The following is a 17,625-nucleotide window of genomic DNA, read 5'->3' on the forward strand; positions in this document are numbered from 1 at the left end:
AAGATGGTAAGATTTCTACTATTTCTCCTCAGTGCATCTTTTGCATACATTATTTTTTAAGCTAAACTTCATTGCTAAGTATGTTACTATACGATGTTCTTCAACAGGGACTCCCGATGAATGTTGTGCCTGATTGGATCGAGACTAAAGGTACCATGAATATTGTTAGCTTACGGCCAAGATATCCTACAATGCACTTTAGTGCATTCAGGATTTCTAATAGCGAGGAATGCTTAATAGTAAAAGACTGGAGCAAAATTGTGAACGATCACAGAGAAGTACTAGGGGGCAGCAATCAGAAGCGCAACCCACGATTAGGAGACAGGTTCATCTGCATGCTCCAATATGATGAATCAGGAAAGCTATACATGTTCTATGCTATTTTACCTGAGAGAGAGCAGCAGGAGTGATTAATTAGCTAGTTCATGCTCTTAGTACTTGTCCTCTCATGTCCGTGTTCTTCGTCCTGAACTTAATCTCAAAGAGTGATTTGCTTTTGTGGTGTTATGAACGCTTATAATATCATTACCATGTTGAACTCGATGATATCTTTGCTTCTGGTACAAGTGAATGTTTCTTCTTTAAGCTAGTGTTGGTGGTGATTAGATAGCGGTAATGACTATATGATGATTAAGTAGTGGTAATGAGATGACTATTATATGATGATTTTTAGCTAGCTATGAAAACTGTTGTTGGTGATGATATATATGATGCAAGAGTTTTTATATTAATATGATGATGATGATGATGAGTTATTATATCATTTATGAAAGAAACTGCATATTAGTTTCAACTGGATGGATTCTAGCTAAGTGATCAAGTATATGCCATATCCATATTACCTCGATCACTTAATTAGGTGATCAAGTATATATAATATGGATATGACATATACTTGATGACTTAGCTAGGATCCACATGCATCCAGTCAAACTAATGTGCGGTACATTCACCTAATGATTTAACAACTCATTATAATGTAAAACAATCACTAAATTAAATTGAAACCACAAAATTAAAGTAAAAATAAAAAATAAAACCAAAACACACCTAAACATTTAGTACCGATTGGTGTTACCAACCGGTACTAATGTCCTACGCGCCCATGGAGCTGGCTCGTGCCACGTGGTTGCCCTTTAGCACCGGTTCGTGCTGAACCGGTACTAGGGGGGGGGGGGGCTTTAGTGCCCACACTTTAGTGCCGGTTACCGAACCAGCACTAAAGGGCCTTACGAACCGGTGCTATTGCCCGGTTCTGCATTAGTGTAGCATGCTTGCATTTCAGCATTCCAGCATGACGCAACAAGTCCAAAGAGTACTTCTTCTGAGTAAGAGTCAACCCAACAGAAGACCATGAAACCTCTAGACCAAGGAAAAAAATGCAGAGCACCTAGGTCCTTGATAGCAAAATCACCACTCAATACAGTCTAACATCTTCTCTGATATGATGTTAGGTTGAGGTCTTACATGGAACTGTGCATTTTAGTGCCGGTGATATTCTTGCAACATCAAGGCAGCAGTTACTCAGAACGGGTCAGTATAGCAACTTTATTATCTGTTGGTCAACTTTGTAATGATCTTGTGAAATATATGTCATTCTCTTTTTCCAAAAATGTGAGTTAAACGTCTGTTCTTTCATACACAGTTGTTCAGTATGGCGAAATTCAAATTCCTTGCCAATCGTATCTATATGAGTGGTCTCTATTTCTTTGTGGATGCTCATCATCACCATCATGTCAGCATCTTCATCGTCAATGATGTCTGAATCCAACGAATCAATGAACTCCTTGAACATGTAGTCATCAAGCTCATTGTTATCAAACTCTTTATTTGTCGAATCCTTAACTGAACAAAATGAGAAAAGAAGTTTGACGTTTCGTCAAATACATGACAGGCGAAGTGTATGTTCGACGGAGTAGGACGTGCCTGAGCATAGTCCGGAGCGGCGAACGACGTTTGGGAGGGACGGGGCCGGTGGTGGTTGGTGTTGTGGGTTGGGGACGGTGGCGCAATGGAGACGCCGCGGGAGCTAGGCAAGGGGCGGCGCAGATGAGGACATAAGTGCCAGGGGTAGCTCGGATGAGAGCCAACATGATCCGACATGGCGGATGGGTCCAAGCCACCCAATATCCGCCCCATATATGGACTGTGTTTGAGGGGTGTCTAACAACCTGGACATATCCAATGGGTTTGGAGGATCTGGTTGGGTGGCTGTTTCTAGTCTACCAGTGCCCGGGATGTCCAGTCGGACATATGGGGGGGGGGGGCTTTTGTTGATGGTTTCAACCGTACCGATGCTGGCAGGAGGGGACATGCTGCGATATCGTGCTGCAACCGAGGCGTGAGGATACGACGGGAGCACGGCGGCTGATGCACCGCAAGTGGGGTTCGGCGAAAAATATATATTAGAGCACCTACAACGAGGCCCTCTATATCTAGCTATCAATTTCCTGCATCACGATTCATGCAAGTACATTTCTCTTTTTTGTTTCTTCCACATAGAACATATCTTGAAGTTTAAATCTATGCACCGTGGTAAACCTTTCTAACTAGAATCTAGAATAAATCTTTCAGATTTTTTATCAAAAATAAATATACAAAATAAGTTTTATTTGATTAAGAAAATCATATTTCTAGTATTTATGTCGGACAAAAAATTCTGAAAGATTTATCCTAGATTGTCGTTAGAAAGCTTTGCTACGCTGCCAAGGTTTGAACTTCAAGATATATTTTATATGCGAGAAACAAAAAAGATAAAATTTTATATAAAAAGTTAGTTGTGTCGCACAGATCTTAAAACGATATTGGAGAGATAGGATAGCAGAGCCGGGGTGCAGGTGCTCTAAAAATCCACGTCCGGAATTGGGCCTGCTGCAACCGGCGCACGGCCATTCTATGACCGGCACGATTGAACACTACGATGCTCCAGATCCCTCTGGTGGCTCTCGCATGCGGGCAGCGCTGCTCCGGTTGCGGCAAAGCGTCGATGCTACGAGCGGGCGTCACCGGCAATGCAAAGAAGATGCGGGGAGCGGCTACATGGACCGGCACGAGCTTGCCCATGGTGGGTGTTGCGAGCGTGGCGTTGGGGTGCGGTGCCGCGAGCGACGGCGCGTCGCAAGCTCGCCGGTGGGGTGCTGCTAGTGCGGGGCCGAGACGGAGGTAATAGTTTGCGGGGAGACAGATGGACAGGGGAACGAGTATGATCGGCCGGCTATGCGTGAGTCCATGAGACGGCTCCGGAGGTGAGAGTGAGCCCAGATCGGACGATCGACGCGGAGGTGTCCGAGTAGGGTTGGTGCTTGATTTGAGTCCATCACCGAGTCGTGATTTACTACTCTATCAGCTGCGCTAGATAGGAGTATATATTTGTGTACCCTTGAAAGCCAGAAATCCATCGACTCCGGCGGCGTACCAAAGAAATCAGAAGATCGCTCCTCTTCCTCATTGTTTGGATCGAAAGACGAGAGAGCAGAGATGGAGCAGGCTATGCTGGCTAGGGTATTGGCCGTTACTAGCGTCGGTTTGTCGTGGGCAGTAGTGTGGAGCCTCTTGTCGCAACAGCTCAAGCCCTTCTCCACGCCCGCCATCCTCAGGACCTTGGACGCCGCCGCCTCCGATCCAGTCATCGGCCGCGACGACGACATCGACCGCGTCATCTGCATCCTCTGCCGCCGCTCCAAGAACTGCACCGCCCTCGTCGGCCCTGCCGGCGTCGGCAAGACGGCCATCGTCGAGGGCCTCGCTCGGCGCATCGCTGCTGGGACGGTCCCCGAAGCCCTCGCCGGGGCCCGCGTGGCCGAGCTCGACGTCGGGGCCATGGTTGCGGGGACCCACTGGCGCGGCATGTTCGAGCAGCGCTTGAAGGATGCCATCAAGAAGGCCGAGGATTCCGCCGGCAAGCTCATCCTCTTCATCGACGAGATGCACATGATTGTCGGTGCCGGCGATCAGCGTGGCGGCACCGGCGACGCTGCCAACATCCTCAAGCCCGCGTTGGCCCGTGGCCGCATCCGTTGCATAGGCGCCACCACAACCGAAGAGTACCGCAAATACATCCAGAGGGATGCCGCGCTCGAGCGGCGCTTCCAAAGGGTTGACGTCGACGAGCCGACCGTCCAGGCAACCGTTGCCATCCTGCAGGGGCTGAAGCAGCGGTACCAAGACTACCATGGACTAATAATCAGCGACGACGCTTTGGTTGCTGCTGCGCAGCTCGCCGGCCGTTATATTACAGGTACGTTCATGATAAGATTTGTGCATTTTGTAGGTTTACTTTTGTAGGTTTGTGCAGCATCTTGAATAAATTGTCGATTTTGTTGTTTTCAGGTCGCCAATTTCCTGATAAAGCAATTGATCTGATGGACGAGGCATGCACTTCTGTGAAGTTGCATCAACCAAAACAAATTAGTGATAAGAAAACTAGCACTATAAATGCAGTGGAGGAGCTAACCGTTGGTCCATGTCATATTGCACAGGTAAATTCACATTTCCTTGCTAATAATCGAATCTGTATGAGTAGTAGTCTCCATTTGTTTCCATGTGATGCTCATGCCATGTTCTTTCGTTATATGAAGGTTGTGAGCCGATGGACTAAAATTCCGATCACTACACTTGGCCGAGAGGAAGAAAAGTTCAGCCACCTAGTAGACAGATTGCATGAGAGAGTCGTTGGACAGCATGAAGCTATTAATTTGATTGCGCAAGAAGTGCTACGTTCGAGGGTCGGCTTTGATCAATCTGGCCAACCAATCGGTTCTTTTCTATTTTTGGGGCCGACTGGTGTTGGGAAGACAGAGCTTGCGAAAGCACTTGCCGAGAAGCTGTTTGACAATGAGAAGATGTTCGTCCGCTTTGACATGTCTGAATATGCTGACAGTGGATCTGTGGCGCGCCTCATTGGAGGACCTCGAAGGTTTAAACTTGCACGCTCTTTGCACACGTATTTCTTTCCTGAACTTCCTTCTCATATCTCACTTTTTCGTTTGACTTTCTGAAGCTATGAAGAAGATGGACAGCTTACTGATAAAGTAAGGAGCCAACCATATAGCGTTGTTCTTTTTGACGAGGCGGATAAGGCGCATCCCTCGATATTCAAGGTTCTCATTCAACTCCTCGATGATGGCATGTTGATTGATGGAAAAGGACGGAGCGTATATTTCAAGAATACTATCATCATCATGAGCTCAAATCTAGGAGCAGAGAATCTGTTAGCTGGAATGGCCGCAGAAAACATGGAAACTGCACGGGATCTTCTTATGGAAAAGGTATGTGTATCCCAAACTGTCTCTTTGTAAAGTCCACTTGGGAACTCTGCTGATCGACATATTTACCTGATCTTGCAGGTTGAGAAACGGTTCAAGCCTGAATTCATCAACAAACTGAGTGAGACTGTGATATTTGAGCCGCTTTCACATGAGGAACTGAGGGAGATTGTGAAAATCCAGATGAAGAGTGTTGTTGCCATGGCAGCTAACAAGGGCATCTCTCTGTTTGCATCAGATGCTGCCTTGGACGTCATTTGGTCAGAGTCGCACGACACGGTAAGTACATGTTATTTTCATCACCAAACCAAATCACACTACTTATCTGCGTAGTCTTTTGTATGTATGTCCCGCTTACGATGCATATACATGGACTGTATATTGCAGGTGTATGGCGCAAGGCCTATTAAGAGGTGGATGAAGAAGAATGTGACGAGAGTTCTCGTGGACATGCTTGTCAATGGAGAAGCATGCCAAGGATCGACCGTCTTCATAGATGCCGCCGATGATAGGAAGGGGCTGAAATACCACGTACTGAAGTAGCAGGAGGTGGCAGATCTACCAGTCGAGGCCAGCTATGATTTTTTGCCGTGTGCATAGGCATATATAGCGAATATGTATGTTGTTAGTGATTAGTCACCAAGCACTTGTTGTTCGTACTGTATATTCATTATCTGTAGCAAAATGGTATGTAAAGCTTGCAGGTTTGTGAGAAAATGTTTGTTGCTTGCTGAGATTTATACTTCCTTGATCGAACCTCTATGACTGACTGCTACTGAGTTTACTAATAAACCTTGGGCCGCTGCTGCCAGTCTTCAGTCTTGAGACTTAATCCAAAACCCCGCTGCCAAACAGAGACCACGCATGCAGGCAAGTATCCGATGATTCAGATAGACTCCACGGTGTCCATTTTGACCAGCTCAGTGTGCCGTGTAAAGTGGTCGAATTTCATCTGCACGCCATTGTAAAGTACTCCCACTGTCCCGAAATATAAGAGCGTTTTTACATCCATGTACAAAACTTGTCACGCTACAAAATGTTGTTCGTTTCCAAAAATGCCCTCCCGCACCGCTCGCAAATTGTCTTCTCTCGCATTCCACTCTCGTCATCGCCTTTCCTTCACTCCATCTCTCCATCCCTTTCCTTCCCCCAAATCCATCCCTCCATCTATCCATCGATCGATCTACACCGATGAGAAGGCAAAACGGTGGCTCTGTCCGGAGTAAACATTTCGGAGTAGACTGCAGTTTGGTTTTGGATAAAGGGCACTACTTGGTTGTGATCGTAGGCCCACTAGTGCTAAATTTAGTCACGTGGTTTGTGATGGTAGGAGTATTTAGTGTTATTGTGATTTTAGTGTAGAATGAACTTTCTGAACTTATTGTTCACTATGTTTTCTGAACTTTCTGCAACGGCGGCTGTTCTGAATTTTTTCTGAAGGGGCGAGGTGCATGATCTGGTTCCCCAGCAAGAAAGTGATGCTTCATGTTATGTACTCCAGAATGTTCAGTATGAGGATGTTATCCAGGATGTTGTTGATGATGTTATATGTTCAGTTAATTAAAGTGAATTCAGAGGATGTTGTTCATTTAATCATAGAGGATGTTGTACTCTGTAGTGTAAATGTTCAGAGTAGTAAATTCAGGGTTTCTCTTCTTTTTTTTCTGCTCCAGTGTAGAGATGATTCATGTGATTGGAGTACAATGTAGAGATGCAGCGTTTCTGCTTTTTAGGTCAGCATGTTCAGTTAGAGGATGTTGTTGATGATACATTTGGGATGCTCTAGGGCTGCTCTAGTGATGCTCTTTAGTGTGGTGAATGCCTGCTAATCCAAATGAACATTTAGTGGAGTACTGCTATGTCAACATGCTTGTGAGTATAGGAGTAGAAGCATATTGGTGTGCCTGCTAATCATATTGGTGTGCATATTGGAATATTACTCCTACATATGTGAGTACTTGTCTGTCTAGTGTAGTGTAGGTTGTGAGTGTTGAATTATAGATGTGCTTTGGCCCATATAAGACAATAATTCCTGATTAATCTCTAAGGCCCGTGTAGGTGTAGGATAAGTGGTGGAAAGTTTAGTACCATCTTGCTAGTTGAGGAGAGTTGAGACCCCTTTATAAGGGCTGCTCTACCACATGTCATTGAGAGTTTGAGAAGAGGAGTGGTACACGCGCTCCTCCTCCTTCGCCGCCAGCCACAACGTGCACGCGCGTCACGGGTTATGGGAATGAGCTGAGCCAAGATCACACATATGTGCTTATTTTTGCCATTAAAAAATGATTAATTAATCTCGGGTTAATTAATGAGTTGCTAACAGAAGTGCCACTATCCAAGACGTTGGACCATGGACTGTTCGCAGACTCGGTCATGGGTCTAAGCCCAGGTCCATCTACCCGACAGCCTATATAAGGAAGCGTTGGCTGGTGCAGCCAAGACACTCACTCCCTCCTTGCGCAACCCTAGCCGTCATCCATTATTCCTCTCACTTTGCTACCTCCGGCGATCCCATCCTGACAACCATATGCACGGTTGGTCGAGGGAGCATGTGCCACCGGAACCCCGTCCTTCGAGATCCTTCTCGAGAGAAGGATGATACGGTTTTTGGGAGCATCTTAGCGCGACAACTCCTGGTCCGTCATCGTCTCCATCCTCCTTAAGATTATAAAAAAAAGAGGTGCGTGGATTTTTAGATAGTTGGGCCTTGGATATAAGACCAGAGGACGACCTTCGTGGGCCTGGCCTAGATACATTGATAATGCACATCCAGAATAGGCTTTCTGGCTTGTTTGACTGCATTAACCTACTAGGCGGGGTGGCGGCGGCCGAGGCACATGCGACAATTGGATTTAGTCCGTCGTCCCTTAACTTTTGATAAAGTCTAGATTTAGTATCTCAACTTTAAAACAGGACAACTTGCAACCCCAATTCTTAAAACCGGACAAATTTAGTCCATCGTCTCAGTTGACCCGGTATCGATGTTGACTAAGCATGGTTTTGACCGGTCTTCGTCCACATGGCAGTATTCCTCTCCCCTACCTTCTTCCTCCTCGCATTGGCTTATTGAGGCATCTCATCGAACACCTTACATGCGCTGCTTGTGTCGTCCACGGCCAAACCCTCGCAAGCCCCTCTAGCCAGTCGCGATGCCTCTGCTCTAACTCGCTGATCACCGCGAGCTTGCTGCAGCTCGTCGGACATCGCAGCCCCGCTCTACCTCGCCGGACACCATGGCCCATGGCCACTCCCGCTTTCATGACGAGGATGAAGGCAAGCAGGCAGCGCCACCATGGTGGCCACGGAGATGAAGGCAAGCCAACGAGGATAAGCTCATAAGCTCATGCTGACTTGCACTGTCCCAAGCTGAGGCTTCCTTTTGTTTTAAACGAAGCAGCACGCCGGCGCACAGGCGGCAGCCAATAGCCGTCCATGCTGTGGCGCAAGCACACAAGCCACGGCCACGGGAGCATCAGCGGTCTTCAGCCACCATGGTCCCGCCGTAGATGGCACATGCAGTGCATGCTAGATGTTTGATGAAATGTCTCAGTAATCAAATGTGAGATAGAGAAAGGTAGGAGAGAGATATACCGCCACGTGGGCGAAGACCGGTCAAAACCGCGCTAAGTTAGCAGCGATACCGTGTCAACCGAGACAAGGGACTAAATTTGTCCGGTTTCAAGAGTTGGGGGTGCAAGTTGCCGGTTTTAAAGTTGAAGGACTAAATCTAGACTACGCCAAAAGTTGAGGGATGAAAAATACACGTTTCTCTTTAATTAATGACTGAGAATATATAGCAAAACTCAAGAGAAAAGTTGCGCCGTAATGCACCTGATGAATATATTGCACTTGGAGAACTAAGAATATATAGCATCTCAAGAAATGCAAGTATTATGTTATGTTATGTAATGCACCTGATGAATTTATGTTGTGTTTAACTTCTTGAACTAGAACATAAGGCATATTGGGCCATTAAAAAGCTCAATTATGATTTCAAGCTTGTCGGTGAGAAGAGATTATTTGACATTAGCTCACTTGATGAATGGAGAACCCAGTCCTATGAGAATGCCAAACTATTTAAAGAAAAAGGTTAAAAGATGGCATGACAAAAAGATACAAAAGCGTGAGTTTAATATAGGTGCTTATGTATTGCTATACAACTCTCGTTTGAGATTTCTTTCAGGAAAACTCCTCTCTAAATGGGAAGGTCCTTACGTCATCGAGGAGGTCTATCGTTCCGGTGCCGTAAAAATCAACAACTTCGAAGGCACAAATCCGAGGGTGGTGAACGGTCAAAGAATCAAACATTATATCTTAGGTAATCCCATAAATGTTGAAACTAATGTTATTGAAACCGTAACCCCGGAGGAATACATAAGAGACACTTTCCAAAATGTTTCAGACTCCGAAAAGGAATAGGTATGTGGTATGGTAAGTAAACCAACTCCAAAACAGTTCTAATGGCAATTTTTCTCCGTTTTGGAATATTTAAGAAAATAGGAAAATAAGAAGTAGTCCAGAAAGGACACGAGGCTTCCACGAGGGTGGAGGGCGCGCCCCCTGCCTCGTGGGCACCTCGTGTGCCCTCCAGACTCCGTTTTCTTGCACGATACTTCTTTTGATCGGTAAAAATTTACTATATAATCTCCCGAAGGTTTTGACCACCGTATCACGCAAATATCTCATGTTTTTGTTTTGAGCTGTTTTCTGCCAGGATTGTCAAGGCCAGGCATCATGTCGTCTCCCTCCTCCTCCAACAATGAGGGCAACGATGCTTGTCTAATGAAGATAGAGCTGAAGAGAGAAGAACCCGTAGAGATCAACAAGGATGATGGGATCAAGAAGGCCATGGGGGCTCAAGTCCCGGCAGTAGCAGAAGAAGACATCCTTCAACCTCACTACAATCTCTTTACCCCAACGGAGATTGAAGCTTTCAAGATGATTGAGTTAGCTCGCATTCAAAACAAGTATCGCACAAGTGAAAATATTTTGTTGAAGGAGCATATCATCACACTGACGGGCATTATCCGTAAATTGGAGGATCTCCTACGCTCGATGTGCGACTATCCATCATCGCCAACACCTTCTTCACCAACAAACAAGAACTGAGCATCGGGTATGGGCACTCCCCTTGGCAACTGCCAAACTTGGGGGAGTGCCCCGGTATCGTATCACCATCACACCTTTTATCTTTATGTTTTCCTTAGTTCGATCCTTTTGGTAATATCTTGATCTAGTTGTGAGTTTTTCTTTATGATCCTTCTATGTAATCGAGTCCGTGAACTATATATAATAAAGATTAGTGTTGAGTCAAGGGCTTGATTATCTTGCTATGATCTTGAGGGAATAAAATAAAAGAGAAATAATAAAAAGAAATAAAGAGATCATTTGTATCTTATGGAGAGTAATGGCTTCACATATAAAGCGTATGATGAATAAAAATTGTTGAAAGTTGACAAACATAGTTTTGGTCATCGTTGCAATTAATAGAAAGTAATAAAAAAAAGAGGTTTTCACATATAAATATACTATCTTGGACATCTTTTATGATTGTGAGCACTCGTTAAAATATGACATGCTAAAGAGTTGACGTTGGACAAGGAAGACAACGTAATGGGTTATGTTTTCTTACATCTGAGATAAATTATATTGTCATGGAACATCCAACATGTTGAGCTTGCCTTTCCCTCTCATGCTAGCCAAGTTCTTTGCACCAAGTAGAAATACTACTTGTGCTTCGAAATATCCTTAAACCCAGTTTCGCCACAAGAGTCCACCATACCTACCTATAGATTGAGAAATATCCTTTAAGTAAGTTGTCATCGATGCGTGCAATAAAAAATGCCTTCTAAATATGTATGATTTATTAATGTGGAGAAAATAAGCTTTATACGATCTTGTGATGTGGAAGAAATAAAAGCGACGGACTGCATAATAAAGGTCCATATCACAAGTGGCAATATAAAGTGATGTTCTTTTGCATTAAGATTTTGTGCATCCAAGCATAAAAGCGCATGACAACCTCTGCTTCCCTCTGCGAAGGGCCTATCTTTTACTTTTATCTTCTACCTTATATAAGAGTCAAGGTGATCTTCACCTTTCCTTTTTACATTTTATCCTTAGGCAAGCACAATGTTTTGGAAAGATCCAGATATATATAGCTAACTGGATGTGAGTCTTCATGAACTATTATTGTTGACATTACCCTTGAGGTAAAAAGTTGGGAGGAAAAACTATAAGCCCCTATCTTTCTCTGTGTCCGGCTAAAGCTTCATAACCATACATATCGCATGAGTGTTAGCAATTATAGAAGACTAAATGATAGTTGAGTATATGGACTTGCTGAAAAGCTCTTATTGACTCTTTCCGATGTTATAATAAATTGCAATTGCTTCAATGACTGAGATTGTAGTTGTTAGTTTTCAATAAAGTTTATGAGTCATACTTGAAATTGTGATTGAATTATTATTTTAGCATAAGAGATTATATGACAATATATATATATATATATATATATATATATATATATATATATATATGTATGTTGTTGTTCTAAGAATGGTCATGATGCCCTCATGTCCGTATCTTATTTTATCGACACCTCTATCTCTAAACATGTGGACATATTTATCGTTATCGGCTTCCGCTTGAGGACAAGCGAGGTCTAAGCTTGGGGGAGTTGATACGTCCATTTTGCATCATGCTTTTATATCGATATTTATCACATTATGGGCTGTTATTACACGTTATGTCACAATACTTATACCTATTCTCTCTTATTTTACAAGGTTTATATGAAGAGGGAGAATGCCGGCAGCTGGAATTCCGGGCTGGAAAAGGAGCAAATATTAGAGACCTATTCTGCACAGCTCCAAAAGTCCTGAAACTTCACGGAAGTCATTCTTGGAATTAATAAACAATACTGGCTATATGAAGTCTTTCGTCCGAGAAAAAAATCATAAGCAAGCTTTCGGGAAGAAACTCTGTCGCCACGAGGCGGAACCTTGGCGGAACCAATCTAGGGCTCCGGCAGAGCTGTTCTGCCAGGGAAACTTCCCTCCGGGAGGGGGAAATCATCACCATCGTCATCACCAACGATCCTCTCATCGAGAGGGGGTCAATCTCCATCAACATCTTCACCAGCACCATCTCATCTCAAACCCTAGTTCATCTCTTGTATCCAATCTTTGTATCCAAACCTTATATTGGTACCTGTGGGTTGCTAGTAGTGTTGATTACTCCTTGTAGTTGATGCTAGTTGGTTTACTTGGTGGAACATCATATGTTCAGATCCATTATGCATATTAATACCCCTCTGATTACGAACATGAATATGCTTTGTGAGTAGTTACGTTTGTTCGTGAGGACATGGGAGAAGTCTTGCTATAAGTAGTCATGTGAATTTGGTATTCGTTCGATATTTTGATGAGATGTATGTTGTCTTTCCTCTAGTGGTGTCATGTGAACGTCGACTATGGGACACTTCACCATTGTTTGGGCCTAGAGGAGGGCATTGGGAAGTAATAAGTAGATGATGGGTTGCTAGAGTGACAGAAGCTTAAATCCTAGTTTATGCGTTGCTTCGTAAGGGGCTGATTTGGATCCATATGTTTCATGCTATGGTTAGGTTTACCTTAATACTTCTGTTGTAGTTGCGGATTCTTGCAATAGGGGTTAATCATAAGTGGGATTCTTGTCCAAGTAAGGACAGTACCCAAGCACTGGTCCACCCACATATCAAATTATCAAAGTACTAAACGTGAATCATATGATCGTGATGAAAACTAGCTTGACGATAATTCCCATGTGCCCTCGGGAGCGCTTTCCTTCGTATAAGAGTTTGTCCAGGCCCGTCCTTTGCTACAAAAAGGATTGGGCCATCTTGCTGCACCTTATTTACTTACATTGCTTGTTGCTCGTTACAATTTATCTTATCAAAAAACTATCTGTTACCGATAATTTCAGTGCTTGCAGAGAATATCTTGCTGAAAACCGCTTATCATTTCCTTCTGCACCTTGTTGGGTTCGACCCTCTTACTTATGAAAAGGCTACGATAGATCCCCTACACTCGTGGGTCATCAGTGCAGTTCTAAACAAAGCGTCGTGGCGGGATCTACATGTGAAGCGGAGTACATAGCTGCTTCGTAAGCAACAAATGAAGGAGTCTGGATGAAGGAGTTCTGTAACGCCCCGGATGTAATTTACCTTATTTGTACTCCAACTCTTGCCGTTTCCGGCACTAACTTATTCTATTTCATCATTGTCGGGTTTTTTCTCCGTGTGTTTTGTCTTTGTCATTCATATCATATCATGTCATCATATGCATTGCATTTGCATACGTGTTCGTCTCATGCATTCGAGCATTTTCCCCGTTGTCCGTTTTGCATTCCGGCGCTCCTATGTCCTCCGGTGTTCCTTTCTACCTCTTTTCGTGTGCGGGTGTTAAACATTTTCGGATTGGACCGAGACTTGTCATGCGGCCTTGGATTACTACCGGTAGACCGCCTGTCAAGTTTCATGTCATTTGGACTTCGTTTGATACTCCTATGGTTAACCGAGGGACCGAATAGGCCTCGTGTGTGTTGCAGCCCAACACCCCTCCAAAGTGGCCCAAAACCCACCTAAACCTCCTACATCACCTAGGCCGTTCGATCACGATCGTGTGGCCGCAAACCGTGCTCAATTTGGAACCTCCTAGCTCCTCCTACCTATAAATATAGCTCCTTCCCGAAATTTTCGGATCTTCTACCCCCTAACCCTAGCAAAATCTGCTCCTCCGCGCACTGGACGTGTCCGGCCCGCGCCGGACAAAGCCCCGCCGCCGCCCGCGGAGAATCAGGAGCCAGCGCGTGGCTCCAGCCGGCTGCCGCTGCCGCAGCCCGCTCGGGCCCGGGGCAGGCCCTCCCCGGCCCGCGTCTGCCGCCGCCCGCGCCCCGCGTGAGGGTCGCCACGCCGCCCGCGCCGGCTGCCGCTCCGCTGCGACGCGCCTCATCGTCGGCGCCGACCCCGCCGTCTCGCCCGCTCGCCGCCGACCCAAACTCCGGTGCCGCCCGGCCGCGCCTCGCCGCCCCGTCCTCGCCGCCTCACCGCCCGTCCTCGCCTCGCCGCGCCTCCCAAGTCCGGCGATGTCCCGCGACAACTCCGGCCGGCCCCAGCTCGGGCCACCTCGTTTCCATCTCCGGTGGCTACAGTAACTCCGGCGATCCCCTCCATTCATCCTCGATCTACGAACTGCTATAGTGCCGGCCCGATCTGGATCTCCGATCCGAAATCTCGGGGTTGACTTTTTCGTCCCTAACCCTAATATTTTTGCATACTTTGACATGCCATAACTTCCTCATCATAGCTTCGATTCGTGCATGTAGCATATCAAAATGTTCGCCTCGACGAGTACATCATTTCATCTCATTGCATCATTTTCATTTGAGCTCATCTTGATGCCTGAAATGCTGTTGGAAGAGGGCTATGTGATGATAGTTTCAGATCTGTTTCAGCAAATGCACTTTTGTCATTTTAGCCATGATTAATGTGTGCATGCTATGATCCTGAGCTCTACATGTGTTTTGAAGAATGCCATGCCATCTTTACAGGGGTGTATGCCATGTATTTTTGTGATCTTTGTGGTGACTAGCACAAGCATGCAAAGTAGCTTACGCAATGATGCTGATTTCAGGGACTTAGAATTTCACTAAGTCCTTGCCCTGTCATTATTTTTATGCCATATGTTCATGTTGTTTCCTAGTGATTCGTGCCTATTTTAAGGATGATCAGTAAGGATGTTTGGTAGATAATGTTGTGCTCTATCCATCCATGTCTTGGTTTGCAATTATGGAGGACCCTAGCTTGAGTCAATCGAGCTCTACTTTTGCTATAAAATGTTCCTGGCAGATTGTTAACATGTTTTGCAATTTTGTCAAGCTTGTTGTTGTTGATCCATGCATGCTATGTTGTCGTTGTTGCCATGTCTAGTTTCTATGCCATGTCTACTTGCTGGGTGTATGCTTAGCTTGTCGTGCAATGCCTCGTAGTGAGTGCATCGAGTTCGTAAACATGACTACTCGTTATCTGTTTTGCGATGCTCCAGTTTTTCACTAAGTCTGAATCTGTTTATGTTTTTGCTATGTTCACATGCTTGCGATTGTATTTTTTGATCCCTTTTGGCTCATGGTCACTAAGGGACTTTTATTATATGCTTAGAGTAGCTTCATACCGTGCCTTGCTTTGCCATGATATGTTCCTGTAGCGTATAGTTATCGTGCTCTAAACATTGCTTCCTGATAATAAATTCCTGACATGCTGTTAATTTCACAAAGTCTGAAACCTGTTAGCTTTTGCTCTTTTGCCATGCTTGTTCGAACCTGTTATTGAGTGAATTTGCCGTAGCTCAGTGTTCATCTTTTGTCAAGCATCATGAGTGGATCCCTGCCATGTATTTTGTTGTTATGTTGGAGTGCTGTAGCATATTGTTCTTGATGCATTTAGAAGGCTACTTGCTGATTATCGCACACCGATGCCATATTTGTTTTGCTTGCCATTTCCAAACTGTGCATCCGATTCCGGTGATCTTTATATCGATTTCAACCGAAATCAACTCCCCTTTCCAGTGGCACTCTTGGATTTCCAAGTTGAGGCCAGGTTCAATCATTCCTTTGCAAATCATGCATATGCATCACATATCGCATCCCGCATATCATACCATGTTTGCATCATGTTGCTTGAGCGTTCTACGTGGTTGATTGTGTTCCCTTTTGCTTGTTGTTCTTGTTTGGGTAGAGTCGGGAGATGAGTACGTGAACGACGAGCCCGTTGAGTACGCCTACGAGGATCAAGGCAGCTCTGAGAACTTCGCAGGCAAGATGACCATACCCTCGAAATCACTTCTATCTTTGCTTGCTAGATGCTCGCTCTTTTGCTATGCCTATGCTACGATACCTACCACTTGCTTATCATGCCTCCCATATTGCCATGTCAAACCTCTAACCCACCTTGTCCTAGAAAACCAATGTTTGGCTATGTTACCGCTTTGCTCAGCCCCTCTTTTAGGGTTGCTAGTTGCAGGTGAAGACTGGAGATCGTTCCTTGTTGGAACTTGTTTATTGTTGGGATATCACCATATTATATTGTTTATCTTAATGCACCTATATACTTGGTAAAGGGTGGAAGGCTCATCCTTATGCCTGGTGTTTTGTTCCACTCTTGCCGCCCTAGTTTCCGTCATATCGGTGTTATGTTCCCGGATTTTGCGTTCCTTACATGGTTGGCTTATAATGGGAACCCCTTGACAGTTCGCTTTGAATAAAACTCGTCCAGCAATGCCCAACATTGGTTTTACCATTCGCCACCTAGCCTCTTTTTCCCTTGGGTTTCTGGAGCCCGAGGGTCATCTTTATTAAACCCCCCGGGCCAGTGCTCCTCTGAGTGTTGGTCCAAACTAGAGCCCTGTGCAGCGCCCCCTCGGGGAAACTCGAGGTTTGGTTTTAGTTGTATGCAGCGCTCATCTGAGTGTGCCCTGAGAACGAGATATGTGCAGCTCCTATTGGGATTTGTCGGCACATTCGGGCGGTGTTACTGGACTTGTTTTACCATTGTCGAGGATGTCTTGTAACCGGGATGCCGAGTCTGATCGGGTTGTCTTGGGAGAAGGAATATCCTTCGTTGACCGTGAGAGCTTGTAATGGGCTAAGTTGGGACTCCCCTGCAGGGATTTGAACTTTCGAAAGTCGTGCCCACGGTTATGGGCAGATGGGAATTTGTTAATGTCCGGTTGTAGAAAACCTAAAGCTTAACTTAACTAAAATGCACCAACCGCGTGTGTAACCGCGATGGTCTCTTCTCGGCAGAGTCCGGGAAGTGAACACGGTGTTGGGGTAATGCTTGAAGTAGGTTGTTCTAGGATCACTTCTTGATCATAGTTGTTCGACCGTGCTTTTGCCTTCTCTTCTCGCTCTCATTTGCGTATGTTAGCCACCATATATGCTAGTCGCTTGCTGCAGCTCCACATCATACCTTTACCCTTCCTATAAGCTTAAATAGTCTTGATCGCGAGGGTGTGAGATTGCTGAGTCCCCGTGACTCACAGATTACTTCCAAAACCAGATGCAGGGACCGATGATACTGCTCCAGATGATATGACCGAGCTCAAGTGGGAGTTCGATGAAGACTCTCGTCGTTACTACGTGTCTTTCCCAGATGATCAGTAGTGGTGCCCAGTTGGGGTGATCGGGGACTATGTTGCATTTGGGGTTTATCTTCATTTTGGTTCCATAGTCGGACCTTGAGTGTATTGGATGAATGTAATGAATGTATTTGTGTGACGTGGCGAGTGTAAGCCAACTATGTACCTTTCCTCTTTATTTATTT

The 17,625-nt window shown here is 45.2% G+C and overlaps 1 protein-coding gene across 1 annotated transcript; it reads left to right on the forward strand.

The window, feature by feature from the left end:
* The first annotated feature begins 3,412 nt into the window (after positions 1-3,412).
* LOC123151589 (chaperone protein ClpB1) lies at positions 3,413-5,998 on the forward strand. The gene is made up of 6 exons (XM_044571273.1): positions 3,413-4,237; positions 4,330-4,478; positions 4,578-4,915; positions 5,000-5,267; positions 5,346-5,543; positions 5,652-5,998. Exons 1-6 carry the CDS (start codon positions 3,478-3,480, stop codon positions 5,805-5,807), a joined length of 1,869 nt encoding a protein of 622 aa, XP_044427208.1. The 5' UTR covers positions 3,413-3,477; the 3' UTR covers positions 5,808-5,998.
* Positions 5,999-17,625: the final 11,627 nt, after the last annotated feature.

This window comes from Triticum aestivum, chromosome 7A (assembly GCF_018294505.1).
Source record: "Triticum aestivum cultivar Chinese Spring chromosome 7A, IWGSC CS RefSeq v2.1, whole genome shotgun sequence".
NCBI lineage: Eukaryota > Viridiplantae > Streptophyta > Magnoliopsida > Poales > Poaceae > Triticum > Triticum aestivum.